At 36.5% G+C, this 15,559-nt stretch overlaps 2 protein-coding genes across 4 annotated transcripts in view; one reads left to right on the plus strand and one right to left on the minus strand.

The window, feature by feature from the left end:
• Positions 1-15,559, minus strand: part of CMSS1 (cms1 ribosomal small subunit homolog) — a 244,166-nt gene that overhangs the window by 214,119 nt on the left and 14,488 nt on the right. The gene's annotated exons all lie outside the window — the stretch shown is intronic.
• The window catches only part of FILIP1L (filamin A interacting protein 1 like), an 84,959-nt gene that overhangs the window by 58,858 nt on the left and 10,542 nt on the right, over positions 1-15,559 (plus strand). For both annotated transcript variants that reach the window (XM_049824447.1, XM_049824448.1), the window contains one exon: positions 8,463-11,217. In XM_049824447.1, the coding sequence (XP_049680404.1) occupies positions 8,463-11,217 (2,755 nt within the window). The remainder of the gene's footprint in view (positions 1-8,462; positions 11,218-15,559) is intronic.

The raw sequence follows: 15,559 nt of genomic DNA on the forward strand, positions 1-15,559 counted from the left end.
TATTTCTATATAAAATGTGTGTTAAAATTGTTTTAGAGAACATCCAGTTCCTGTAAATGTTATGGGAAAATGACATTTACGACTAACCAGTCTCCTCTGAGTAACATGATGTGTTACTGTTGGCTGAGTGCCATTTTCTGTCATACCAAAAATAATAACTAATTGAAGTTTAAACAAGTTTGTATTAATTGGATCCTTGCACAATTATGCCCAGTTCTGGTCAAAACAGCAGCGCTAGCACTGCCCCAGGTGAACCAGATACCAGAAAAGCACCTATTTTCCCAACTGCCCCCCAGAAAAAAGCATCCATAAAAGAGGTCCACCTTAAACCTACACACTGTGATGTTATACAGAATAAAAAAACCACAATCAAATTCTACACAGGATTTATCTATTGAAATTGCTTAAAGAAAAGTCAGATTGTTCTCTTAATCTAAAACAAGTATTATCATTAAACTGTAAAGTGTAAAAAGATAACTTAAGGGTTACAAACTTACAGAGCTGAAGCAACTGTCTCATTCAGGGAATCAGAATTTCTGCAAACTCCTCAGTCACTTGAAGGATGCAGATTAAATAGCCAAGACAAAAACTCAGCCCTCCAACTATTACACTTCCATGAACAGTAAATACAGCATGGCAGTGATAACTTAGTAGGATTTGCTTCGTACAAACTAAACACACATGGCTGGGGTAATCACTGCTAGTAGCAGCCTGACCAGAGATTTTTCAGAACTTGGGCAAGCTGCGCTCCCTTGTTTGTGCCTAATCTTCCCACGGGGAATGGGGGGAAGGCAGGCAGGGCTCTAAAAGACATTTTTCAGGAGCTCAATTAACTCCTGCTACAATTTTTCACTTGCTAAATCCTAGCAGTAGGCTGCAATGGTACTGACACTCCAAACAGACAATGCAAACACATCACCTGCCCTCGGTGGGGAGGGAGAGGAAAAACACTGTCCTGTTTATCTCTGTAGTAATGAGGTTTTTTTATAACACTAGTTATTTTAAAAACAGCTCAATAACTGTGGTCATGCAATAATGCTCTAGCAGCAATGCTTAAAGTACACATTTAAAACTCAGCTTCACAAAGTCACAGGATCTCTCCCATTATTTCAACTTGTTATCATTTAATATCAAATAATCAAATTTCAATGACAGTGTCATTTAAAAAAAAAAATCACAAATTATAAAAAGCAGTAGTTGCCTTGGTTTATTTTGCATAGTTACCATACATGCTATTAAAAACCTCTTTGGGTTAATACTAATTCTCAAAATAATCTGTTACAGTAAATCAACACTGCTTTTCCATTTTAATAAATATGAAGTTCAGGCACAAAATTTTACTTCTTAAAGATGAATAAAAGACAAAAGCAGGGCCTGGATTAGTAACTGAGAAGTTCTGCCTCAGTCTTGTTGCTTTGACCCCTATACCAGATCTCTTGTGGTTCATCTTTCCATTTCTTTCTGAAAGCTTTCCATCTGCAAAACTATAATTTCCTGGCTGACGTAAATTTGAAGAGTTCCAAATTCTGGCATTGCATCTGAAATTACGTGCTTTATTTCCGACTTTACAGGCAATGTGAAGGGGGGCAGTGGGGGGGGGGAATTAATATGCACTATGGCAATATGAAAAACATCCCAAACTACTAACAAAACCCAAGTCATATTCCCTTGAGCCAGTTAAGTTATTGATGCATTTAGATTCAGAACAGAAGAGGATTAACAGTCACACTACATGCACAATTATATGCCATTGAAATGCCAACAGTAACAGATACTGACTTCAAAGAATACCTGAAATAGCTGTTAAATCTAGAAAGAGAGAAGAAGAAAGAAGAGTGCATCTCAAAAACGGTGACACATCAGAGTCCAGCTCACAGTTCATTATGCCATGTGTTCTAGTAGCTGAACTCTGGGACCCAGAGTTTTAAGGCTAACTTCAAGTAAAGCTCATTAATATTGTGGTATTGTCAGGTCAGTGCTCATTTACAATTGTTTTTCAGGATATGGAGTCAAGAAAAAAAAATAAACAAAACCCTGTCAACTATTTAATAGGATCGCAACTTCTTCACTCCCACCTAAAAATCCTGCACCTTCCTAACAATCTGAGACATTGTGGTTAGCTACAATTACAAGATTAGAAATGAACAGACAGAATTACCAACTATCACCTTGCACATTCGAATAGTTACTGCCACAGAAAGCATTAATACTTTTTACACAGGAGTGATGTTTTGATAAGTGATTTCCAAGAACATCTAGACATGGAAAGAATATAATTCAAGACAGAAAATTATTTTCTTAAACTGAGGTTTCATGATAAAACAAAACTGAATTTTAGTGCTGAATTAAAATTACTCCAACTGGAACTGAATGTTAATCCAGTCTTAAATCTTAAATTAACCAACATAAATTTGTTAAAATTTCTTATGCCATTTACTGTCATCAAATTCACACAGGATTTCATAACATTTATGAGCACCAATATCCCTATATCACCAGGAAGAATTTTCAGCAGCTTAGTAGTTGTGAAATCATGGTCACAAACAACATTACTGTTCCAGATTAATTAATTTTCAAAAGAATATATTATCTGTGTATGTTTACTCAGCATCACAGCTAAATACATTGGGTTATCCATTTGAAATTTTGCCCGTTAACCCAGAACTGGCAACATCATTCATCATATATGACTTTTATTAAAACTTGCAAAGCAAGTCAGCATTTTAAGCATCAGATAAAAAAAATAATTACTCTGTGGAGTAATAAGAACTCACATCCCCCTCATTAAAAGTTCTCATTTCATAAAATAAATTTCCTTATTGGGAAATTTGCCTTACACACTAGTCTCTTGCATACATACGTAAACAATATACTGGACAACAAATTTTAAAATAAGTGTTCGTGTTCTGTTGGGAAGTTCTGACTGATTCAGATACAGCCAAAAGATTACACAACAGCTATGGTATGTTGTTGCTGCTGTAATTTCAAAGGCTTTTGACTTTCTTTATGACAGGAGGAAAAAAGAAGCATTAATAAAAGATAATAGGGAATCATAAAAGTAGCTATAACATGTGTCTTCATAAAAAACTACACTTCAGTAAGTAGAACTGTAAGCAAAGGAAAAAAAAAAAGCATAGCCACCCCAAGACCAGAAACCCATTTTAACAAACCCAAATCTTGTTGCAATAAACTCTGGAAGGTACAGACTCGCTTTCTTCTGAAAATAAATATTTAACTGCCTTGGTGTCAAACATTACAACAACTTGTAAGATCTACCAAAAATGAAGCAGCATGTTTCTTCTCTTATTAATGGCCAGACCATGGCTTATTGCTAACTGGGAAGAATGCCTCAGACGACGAGGCATGACTTCATCTACATTTAAAAGCTTTCAGCTTAGTGTTTTTATTTGCATTTTAGAGGGGGAAATTCAAGCACATGTCCAAAAACTTTAGAAGCAAGTCTCCCTCATGTTATAACCTGTAAAATCTCTAGTAAGCCACATCTTTTACCTCAGGAAGGGTGAAGAGCACGAGCTAGATAAAAATATGTATCTTAATGATTTGCACACACGCACACACAAAAAAAGAGAAAAAAAGTCACAGATGTTCAAAATCTCAGTCATTTCTGCAGGATGATCTGATAAAAATAAGGATATTGATAAGGTGTATATTAAAATCTCCTCAATGCTTTGGTGGAAGGAATGATAAAAGTACAGCTTTACAAAGTAACACCTATTTCACTTGCATTCTTACAGAACACAGCCTTTTCTAAAATTATCATTAGAAGATTGCTTAAAGAAAAAAAAAAATGATTGTTTATTCTTAGAATAATGATACATTCTAGAACAAACTCAAAAAATTAAAAAATAAGGGTCTTGCAATCTCAGTCTCCCACGCTTTCTTTGGTTTCTCTGAAACTCACAAGGAAAAGCTGCCCCCTTAGAATCCTATCAAAACATAAATTAAACAATGTTGATGTAATACGTGTCCCCCCCGTGACAACGGAAAATGCCACAAAGAAAAAATGCTATCATGTGACACCAAGACAATGAACTGGTTTGGGAGTCCCCACGTCTTGTGGAAAACACATAGTCATTATATTGCTAAATATAATGTAGTGTAGCTGAAGCTATATGCACTTGAAAAAAAAAACACACAAAACTGTAAAACAAGACAATACAATTGAATGCACGGTATTAACACCAAGAAGCTGTAGTATGCATACTGAGGAAAGCCATTACAAGCAACTACGCCTCTCTCAGAGGAAAGCTGACAAATACAATTTCTTAAAGGAAATAAAAAAGCAGGCAACTGGTATTGCAAACAAGTACAATAGTAAGCCACAATAAAGGAGTAATTTATAACAGAAGCTCTGAAGAAAAAGTAATAAGACACTGCCCTGACTCTGTTTAACTACCTAACATTCATGTTCATAAAAACAATTTCCAATGCCTGTTTTTGCTGGCCTGGATTCAGAAAGGGTTCTTGTAGTCCTATGAAGTCAACTGCTTGGAATTATCTGTGAAAGCTTTGACTAAATGATATACCTACCTTTGCCTAATATTGAATTACATGATCATGAAATTCAACTGGAAATGAAAACGATAAAAATATTTTCTTGGATAGGGGAGTGCCTGTCTTTTTTTAATTATTTTTTTTTTAAAGCCAACTTTTTTTGACCTTTGCATATTTTTGGTAAAATTGCTCTCAAATACTCCGGATACACTTCTTCAGGAAGAGGGTATTTTGGATGAAGTTAACACAAAGTATTTTTATTCTGTCACAAAAGTATGCAAAATATCACAAAGTACTATTATCAGTTACAGCACTTCTTCGATTAAACATGTGATTTGCCTTAATTCAAATGATATACATAATCAAGCCCTGACCTGCAGAAGTCAGGTTCCCCAAAAAAGCTGACCAAAACCAAGCTATGAATTTAAACAAAACAAAACAAAAACAAAACCCAAAAAAACCCCAACACCAAAAAAACTAAACATTTTAGGGTCCTCTTCCATTCCTAAGCACATGTGCACAGACACAGCTTCTGTGACCTACTGAACCATGAAACAGGGATTCAGCAGCCAAGGAAAAATTCTTCTGCAAATATTAACGGACTCCCAGTTGACTTCTTACAATATCAATCTCAACTCTGTCCAAGGAATCATTGTCTATTCAGCACTGTTGAGGGCATTTTCCATATAGGAATACATGAATAAGCATACAATTATCAAAAACAAGCACAAAAACTTGTTTAGCTACACAATGTATTAAAAAATATACCATGCTTAATACTCCCCTTCTTTCTGTTTAGAAACACATTAAATCCTTTAACTCACAGCTTCTGCACTATGCTCAGTAACTGACCTTCAATGGAGTGATTTTATAGAAATATTTTTTTAAAAAGAAATAGATCTCAGGGGTTAGAAATGCTTGTGTTTCTCTTTGACTCTTAAAACTGCATTTATCTTTTGAATGAAGGAAACATTTTTAAATAGCCTAAAGTCTTTTGGCATGACCAAAGAAACAGAATCTCTTGAAAATGCTTCTCAGTTTATACAATGATCCAGGTCAGATACCAGTAATTTAGGTACTTCGTTCAAATAACCCTTGCAACACAGACTTAATCAGAGATTGGGTTATACTACCTTACTCAAGCACTCAGTTTGGGCTAGAAACTCAAGTGCTTTACTGAAGCAAGTCCTAAGCATTCCAGATACCTTGAGAAATGAAGTTATAGAAGAAAGAAAGAACAGAAGAAGATAGAAAAAAAATACAAATTGTACATACACTGATGCTCACTGGAAGGACTGCTGGGATTATTCACTTCAACATTTTGTTAACTTATTTTTTTACACACAGTTATCTTATGTGCATCATAAAAACTTATACAGCATCCCTGTGAAAATTACAATTGTTGGTTACCATTTGATCTAAGAGTTTTCTTTCCAAAGCAATTTAAGGGACATCAGTCACTGGAACACTATTATTTCATTGGGCCAGAGAGATACCAACTAGTTAATATGGATGTGTTGGGTAAGAATTTATTCATTTAGATATTAATCACCTCAGCTAAATTTGCCTCACAAAAAAAAAATTATAGAGAAGCAAGCTAAAATGAATCAAATGCTAATAAGCCCAAGTCTATTTTAACAGTATTAATATAAGATGTCTTAACTCCATGCACACACAAAAACTGTGTTCATGCCAAATGAAATTGTTAAGTTATACTTCTGTTATGGTTTTATATCTATGGCAACAGTAAATCATCAATTGAACTTCACTACTAAAGCATTTAGAGACAAGGGTGGGGAGGGAGGAGAGATTTTCATACCAAAAAGAACTTAAACTGAAAGTAGCATGGAAAAGCGGACAGAAGTTCATACACCAACAACACAGTAAAAAGCTGCCTTTGAAGATGGTGCAGTCTTCTCCCCATTTATTTGTTCTGTCAACCAGCAGTATTCCTTCAAGCTCATTTCACAAACCTCTCCCTCTCCACGTATACTTTTTCATGTCTGTTTTCCCCATTATGTTAATTGACTGTTATAAAGAATCTGGAGCTGCTTTAAGTCTTTGATATCACTCTATTTATTGCTACTTCTCATTCCGTTAATTTTTCATGTAAAGCATTTCATTACATTCAGTATAGTGCAACTTATGCACTAAAATAAAAACAGCGGGGATGGTGAAGATGTTATAGAAATTTCATAGTCATAGACTTCTATACAATATCACAATTAAATCAGACAAGTCTGATGGACAGTTGTAGAATGCCAGGTACTTCCTCTGTCTGTGCAGGGAAACTATAATGCTGCCAAAGGGGATGCTGTTGAGGCAGCCTATTAAAGGCCCAGAAATAAATGTCTCCAGTCAGTCAACAGCTAATAAAGAGCTGTGCTGTTATCTAAGCTCTTCGTGAACTAAAAGGATGGCTGCAACAGGAACTTGTCAGTGGGAAGCTGTAAAGACTCACCACTTGGACAAGGGCATCACAATTTTGACTGGAGACAAATGTGGGACAGGAATCTTATGTTTCAGCAGCAACTTCCAGAGAGTCATCATCATATTTCAAACGGGGGGGTGTAAAAAAAAAAAGGGGGGGGGGGGCCCACAGATAATGAGTACTGAAGCAGTCATTTTGTGCAAGTACAGTCCTGATATGCAACTCATCTCCCTTGCATGATCTACACAACTGGATACATACCATACATATAAACAACAGTGAAACATACAAATTCTAATACTTTATTACTTCTACCTAGGCTTTTCAGATTTTTCTTTAATACCAGAATATACTTACAGTTTGGATCTGGAAAAAATCTAATTGAAAGGAGGCAAATGTGCTGGCCACATCTAATCATACCTCAGATCAAGTCCACAAGCATCTCCCTGACAAATAGAAGTCCACAAAAGAACTTCATTATTTCAGGTATTTGGAGGTTTCTTAGGATCTTACATAAACAAATGCACAACCTTATCCCAAGTCTCTAACAAACTAAAGTATGTTGCATCTCAGTAAAGACTGAGTATCAATACAAGCTTGTAAAACTAATTTTGGAAAACAGTTATGAAAAACTTCAAGAATCATGTAAAAGCAGGGTTGCACTTAGATGTATCTGCAAGTTTCGGATATTAGACCAAAACCAAGCCTAAAAGACAGCAAGACATTTGGGCTTTCCTAAGTTCAAAAGGCACAAACAGAATACCTGTTTATATCCTGACTGCATTTTTTTTTTTTTTTATGTATGATGCAAGGTCACAAGGCCTGCCTTTTCAGTGAGGACTGACTTACCTACAATGTTTAGTTTTGCTCTGATGTGCTGTTTAGAAATTGACATTAAGCAGCCTCTCTAACTGCCTAGTGTGGCTACATTTCCTTCACATACTTTAACATCCATAAGGTTTAATCATGAAGCATCACAAAGCATCATAAAACATCAGGGTGGTTTATAAATAACTTACAGTTACTAGGAGGTTTATGATGCTGTAAATCATACCTGCCCTTGAGGGCTGCACTGATTTAATTTCTCAACCACTATGATAATCACATTTCTTAAAAAACACCACCACCACCCCCAACCCCCCCCCCCCCCAACAAAAAAAACACACAATAAACACCCCCCACGTAGCCTCAGCAAACAGCCAAGATCAGTGTTGTTCAAGTGCAGAATACCAAAAAGTTGTGTTGCACTGATACCTGTCAAAAGCTGAAAATGTAATCAAAGATGCATAATTACTGAAGTTAAGTCTAAATGATCATATTGAAGTGTCCATTGCAAAAGAACTTCTGAGTAGAAAGTAAGGCCTGTGGGCACTTCCCAACATGATACAAGGAGAGATCTGCTTGTAGTTACAAATGGATGTTCATGCACATCTGGCAGAGATGTCATAGTATTTCAAGTGTGTTTTTAAATGCCCATTAGAATGGCTACAAAACACAATATTATTTCCTCCCACAGATTGAAAAAGCTTCTTGAACAAGAAACAGCATATCAGGCAAAAAGAGAGAAGGAAAGCAACAAGAAAATAGCTGAACTGAAAGAAGAATTGACTAAACTGAAATCCTTTGCTTTAATGGTGGTGGATGAACAGCAAAGACTCACTGAGCAGTTGAATCAACAAAGTCAAAAAATTCAAGAATTAACCACTTCTGCACAACAAGCACAAGAGAACCTGGCTTTTGCTGAAGCAAAAGTTCAAGAAGAGGAACAGAGAGCCAGCAGGCTGGAGGCTGAACTTCAAGCCCAAAGCAGTAAGATTTCCCAAGACCAAGAAGCCATGATGGCCAAACTCACCAATGAAGACAGTCAGAACCGTCAGCTTCGGTTAAAATTAACTGCTCTCAGCCGACAAATTGATGAGCTGGAAGAGACCAATAAATCTTTACGAAAAGCAGAAGAAGAACTGCAAGATCTAAGGGATAAGATAAATAAGGGAGAGTGTGGGAACTCCTCGCTTATGACCGAAGTAGAAGAACTACGGAAACGACTGCTGGAGATGGAAGGAAAAGATGAAGAGCTCATAAAAATGGAAGATCAGTGCAGAGAACTTAATAGAAAGTTAGAAAAAGAAGCATCACAGAGCAAGAACCTTAAAGGGGAAGTTGACAAGCTCAATAAAAGAATTATGGAGCTGGAGAAATTAGAAGATGCTTTCAACAAGAGTAAACAGGAATGTTACTCCCTGAAATGCAACCTAGAAAGAGAAAAAATGTTAACAAAGCAGTTGTCCCATGAGCTGGATGGCTTAAAAGCTAGAGTTGGTGAGCTTGAAGCAATTGAAAGTAAGTTAGAAAAAACTGAGTTTACCCTTAAAGAAGATTTAACAAAGCTGAAGAGTCTAACAGTGATGCTTGTGGATGAAAGAAAAACTATGGGTGAAAAAATAAAGCAAACAGAAGAAAAGCTGCAAGCTGCAACTTCTCAGCTTCAAGTAGAACAAAATAAAGTGATGTCCGTTACAGAAAAACTAATTGAGGAAAGTAAAAAGGCACTGAAATCAAAATCTGATGCAGAGGAAAAAGTGTCTAGTGTTACAAAAGAAAGAGATGAACTGAAAAACAAACTCAAAGCAGAAGAGGAGAAAGGAAATGATCTTGTTTCCAAAGTGAATATTCTAAGAAAAAGACTTCAGTCACTGGAAGCTGTTGAAAAAGAGTTTCTTAAAAATAAACTCAAGGAGAGTAGTAAATCCACCACGTCCTTGCAGCAGGAAAACAACAAAATCAAAGAGCTTTCTCAAGAAGTTGAGAGGCTTAAGCAGAAGCTGAAAGAAATGAAGGCCATAGAAGATGATCTTATGAAAACTGAAGATGAATTTGAGTCTCTAGAAAGAAGATATGTCAACGAACGGGACAGAGCCAAGCTCCTATCAGAGGAGCTGGAGGCTGTGAAAATGGAAGTGGCTAGGTATAAATTAACAGAAAAGGCAGAGTCCAATCAAGAGCAGCGCCTTTTTAAGAAGCTTAAAGAAGAGGAAGCTAAATCAAGTCACCTTTCCAGAGAAGTAGATGCACTGAAAGAGAAAATTCATGAATACATGGCAACAGAAGACCTAATCTGTCACCTCCGAGGTGATCATACAGTCTTGCAGAAGAAACTCCTTCAGCAAGAAAACAAGAACAGGGAGTTAGCAAGAGAAATGGAAAGCCTCACGAAAGAATTGGAGAGGTACAGACGCTTCAGCAAGAACTTCAGGCCCAGTCTCAATGGAAGGAGAATTTCAGACTTGCAAGTTTTTTCTAAAGAAGTCCAGACAGATCCAGCAGACAATGAGCCACCCGATTACAAAACCCTCATGCCTTTAGAGAGAACAGTCATAAATGGGCAGCTGTATGAAGACAGTGATAATGAGGTCAAAGACAACAATGAGGAGGAACAAGCAGTGTCTTTCAAAAGCAACCCACCCATTGCAAATGCTGTGAACAAAAAATTGTGGATCCCTTGGATGAAGTCCAAAGAGAGCCACCCTCAAAATGGAAAGATTCATACAAAGCAAAATGGAAGCTGTGCACAGACTGGAGACCTCGTGCTAAGCCATACACCTGGCCAACCTCTTCACATAAAAGTAACTCCAGACCATGGACAGAATACAGCAACACTTGAAATAACTAGTCCTACCACTGAAAGTCCTCACTCGTACACAAGCACAGCAGTTATACCCAACTGTGGTACTCCAAAACAAAGAATAACCATTATTCAAAATGCCTCCTTAACACCTGTAAAATCAAAAGCAGCAGAAGGTTACATGAGCCCAGAGCAAGTAATTTCTCCTATTACTATGGCTACTTTTGCAAGATCACAAACCCCCGAATCATGTGGTTCTTTAACTCCTGAAAGAACAATGTCCCCTTTGGCTTTACCAGGTTCAAGTCCTCAGGAACAAATACTCTGCTCTGAGCCTTTGGAAATGGGAGCCAAGCATGCCATTTTTAGAGTATCCCCAGATAGGCAATCATCATGGCAATTTCAGAGATCTAACAGTACGGGATCAAGCGTAATAACTACTGAGGACAACAAAATCCACATCCATTTAGGAAGTCCTTACATCCAAGCTCTCACCAATTCCAAGCCCATCAGCCCTTGTAATCCAGTGCAAGACAACAGAACTCCAGCACTAGCTAATGGCCTACCCAGTAAGCCCACCAATAAAATCACCAGCAGTATTACTATCACACCAACAGCCACTCCTCTCCCACGGCAATCACAAATTACAGTAAGTAATGTCTATAACTGACCCCCATCCATGCTGACACCCTTACCAGCAACCCATCCTGTTTTTCATCCCAGCAAGAATTATTTGGAACAGCCTCTTTACTTTGGGAGAGATCTGTGCATGAACTATACAACAGTATATGGAACTAACGTTAAGTTTTGCCTGCTTAGTGTTATCAAGTGTGCACTTACTGTATATCTTCTCATTGAAATACAGTTATGTAAAACATTTAGTCTTGCACTTGTATAAATGCATCTTTATGTATTTCCATTTTCAGAATAACTCACATTACTTTTGACTGCAACTTGCCTTGGTAAAATATTTTAACATTACAAAACCAGTAAATAATTGATTATTTTTATCATTGCTTGCAGAATATTTTTGTTTGTTATGTGTTTTGTATTTTTTTGCATGTATGGTAGAACTTGAATTAAGCCATAATATTGCTTGCTAACTTCAGGTAAGACTTGATTCATTATCTTCCCTGCTATTTCCCCAACTCCTCCTAGCCCTCTCATTTCACTTAATTATCGGTATATCACACACAAATACTCAGAATATTATGTACTGTATCTCATTACAAATTTATGATGCATACGTGTGTGTTCGAGAGCACAACCACAACTTTTCCTCCATGATTTTTGTTTTTGGTTTGTTTTTTTTTTTTTTTTTTACACTGTTTGGTTAAAACGCTTTTTAAACCCTCCTGTAAAACTTTCCTGTAGGTGAACTGAATTCACAAACTTGTATCACAAAATGATTCTCCCCAAACAAGCCAAGTGTTTTTTTCCAATACAACAGAAAAACTGCTATCATTTAGGTATGCTGTAAAACAGTAAGCAGCAACACTTACATTCTTAAAGGATAACTCGGAATAATGGACTCACACATACTATTCAAATTTCATCTAAGCTCCTAGCCATCAGTTCAGCATATAATATACATCACACATATATACTGAAGAAGAAACAAGATTAGCAAACTATGGCATACCTTCATATTTTTCATATAATAGGCAGAGAAGCCTTGACAGAAAGATTAAGAAGTAGTACTAGACCAACTCTCCAAACATGTAGGCCTCTAGGACTAGGATAAATAGGAGTACCATACAGAATGGACTAAACAGGTTAAGATATTTCAATGGATACAGTATTAGTGCCTAAGAAAAGGACAGAAATGTAAGCAATTCTGTCCTTTACACGTGCCAAGCAGTCAGTCTTAACCTCCCAGAAAATTTTGCTAGTAGTAGACGAACGTCACACTGAATGTGAATCAGCCCAGAAGACCTATAATGCACTTTCAAATGTCTCTTTTTCTCAAAATCTGTAAACTGCAAATGTAAATTGGAACATTGCTTCTTATTTTAAAAAGTTAAATGTCCATGTATCTTATGCTCTTGGGAAGGGGATTATTTTTTAAAAAATTCAAGCTCCTTCTCAACTAGGAAGTTTGCAAGTAAGCAAAAAGTTCTTACTCACTAAACCCTTATCTTTATTCAGCTTACATTATCTAGAGAAAAAAAAAATCATTTCTGCAGTATAACTTAGCAACTGATTCAGCAAAAGACTTTGGTGCATGCTTTCACATAACAAGGGACTTTTACCATTTTAAGTCTTCTTGATGAACAAGAATCGAAATGATTACAACTGTAGGTAATAACTGATTTTAGAAAGAACATTTTCTATTGAAATGCAAAGCCCACAACCTATACACAGTTTTTCTCAGTAAAATTAACAATGGGAAGAAAAACATTAAATTATAAGGTATGTGATAGAAATGGATATAACAAATGTATTACAGTTGAGCAGTAGCAATTTTAAAATGTGGACCTGCACAACCCTAGCTTAATGTCATGCATAACCTGATACAGCATCTCCTGAAGTTACTGGGCTTCATAAGAGGTCACTCCTACTTGTTTGTCTCAGTTTATCCCCAATGACTGTAAAAGTGAAATCTGACTAAGATCTGGGTCATAAGTACCTAGTCTTATTCTGCAAAGCAAACTTTGACTCCCACCAACTTCAGCAAAAGTTACTGATCAAGACGGCAGCCAGCAGTCAGGCAAGTCAAGATTATAGTAATTTTAGATTGTGTTAATTATATGAACAAGTTAATTAACTACATTCAGGTTACACAGTCTTAACCGCAGGGCTCATTCAAAATAAAAAAGCAGTCCACTCCAAACACATTCTCTGCACTTCTAGAATTTGGGATACTGCATATCCTGCTGATCCATACCCAAGATCTCTACTGGGACACATTACAAGAAAAAAAAAAAAAAAAAAAAAAAAAAAAAAGCCCACCTTCATTTCATACCTGGGTTCCAAAACACACAGAAAATGTGTTGACCATTAACCACCTGGCCATCTATTACAACGTCTTATAAAAGAAAAGCACAAATCCGGACATAGCAATAAGCACACTTAGTCCTTTGGACAATTACCAAGCTATTATGAATAAGGGCATTCAGAGTTTTAAAGCTAGGTTTTGAACACAAAACCTAGGTGAGAGTTCACACTAGTTACAAGCTTAATTATTAAATAGGACAGTGCTGCTGTCCATGTCTTAATCGTTACACTCATGATGGTTTACCAGCAACTGTCCAATTGACAAAAGACAAAGGAAGCACCCACTCATGACCATTAACTCCTAAGTAAGAAGCATCACCACTGCCTGTAAATGAACTTGCTACTTTTCCTAAAAACGCACCTTGATTAAGGGATAATGTTTACATTCCCCTGCTGATGAAAAAATGTCTAGATCTTCACTGACTTCACAGTGGAATTTTTGTCATTCATCTCAACAGGCGAAAAATCAAGTAATTATTTTCCCTGAAAATAAGGTTTGCAGAATAAAACAGGTTCATCCTGTTCAAATTCCCAAGATCTATTTCAAACTGCACAGCAGAGAAAATAAACACCTGGATGTATTTGTTGAGAGTTGAAACTTAAACTTAACTGTTTGAACAGAAATAAGTTAGCTGTAATTTTATCATAAAATAACAAATAGAAAGCATAGTTTAAGGACTCAAATTACCTATTTACAAATTAACCTCAAGTTATTCAGATCACCACTCCATATTTCAGATTATTTCCATTTTGCTGAGTGGGAATATTCACCCACTTCCTTGGCAGACAAAGAGAAAACAGCAGAGCAAGGAGAAAATTAAATGAGTTGTCTGCAACTTGATTTAAACACTCTGAACAAAAACATTTACCATAATTATATTAAAATTCAACCAAGTAAGGCAGCTTTTCTAGGAATTTCAAGCATTCTGTAAATGGTAAGTATTGCTGTTAATTTGGAGACTGAGACACTTTTGTTTTCAGCATTTGCCTAAAAGCCTAAAATCTGATAGGTATGTAATGATTCAATTAAATGTTAAAGGGAAATGTGTGGTCACAAAGTAAGTAGCGTGTATCAGAGGGATTAAACTGTGAAAGAGAAAGTAAAAGCAGTTTTCAGCAGATCATAATATCAATGCTTCTCTTTTCCAACACTCTTAGAAAGCATCTCCTCTGAAGTCTAAAAATCTACCCTTTCCCCTGGATGTTAAGTCCCTATGGAAAAAAGGGAGAATTAACTGATAAAAAATGGCAGTAGTTACCAGCCTTCCTTCATCTTTTCAGTTGTATTTCAGTGAGTGAGCAAAGGAACACAAGCAAGGGCAGCACAAACAGTTTGTGCTCAGCATTTTTAAGTCATTCTTTTCACTTGATTAAATATTTCAGAAGAAGTATTTGTAATTTTTGTCCTTACAGGGAGGATGGATGAGGGGAGGGAGGGAAAAGGAGAAAGAAAAAAAAGAGAATAAGAAGCAATAATGGTTTTCTGAGAGCAAAGTGTCCATCCATCAACAGAGGTAGTATTTCAAGTTATTTAAAAACCTCCCTCAAGTAGCTAATTAAGAAATAGAATTGACAAAAATTAAAGGAGCAGCCAGCTAATCTTCCTGATCCCCCCTCATCTGGGGACAGAATGTAAGGCTATAATAAGACGACAGACCTGTATGTAAACATCTCATGGAAGACTTAAGAAGTCATGCTCCCTGCACTGGGGAAAAAATAATCAGAAACAGAGTTGTACAGCACCACTTTCTGATTGAGATTGAATGGATGCTGCAGGGTTAGGTGATGGAAATGGAGTAACCATCTGCAGGATGACTTTGTCCCTAGGAAACAGATAGAGACAGGCAAAACAAAAACTGACAACTGCCTAATCTCCAGGCTTAAGCAAAGATTACCAAAACATTATGTTACCAAGAAACAGAAGAGAAAAAGATCTTATGGTTCAAGTAGAGCACAAGTGGGTGTATAAAGACATTTTAAAATTAACACCAAGT

This window comes from Accipiter gentilis, chromosome 21, assembly GCF_929443795.1.
Source record: "Accipiter gentilis chromosome 21, bAccGen1.1, whole genome shotgun sequence".
Lineage (NCBI taxonomy): Eukaryota > Metazoa > Chordata > Aves > Accipitriformes > Accipitridae > Astur > Astur gentilis.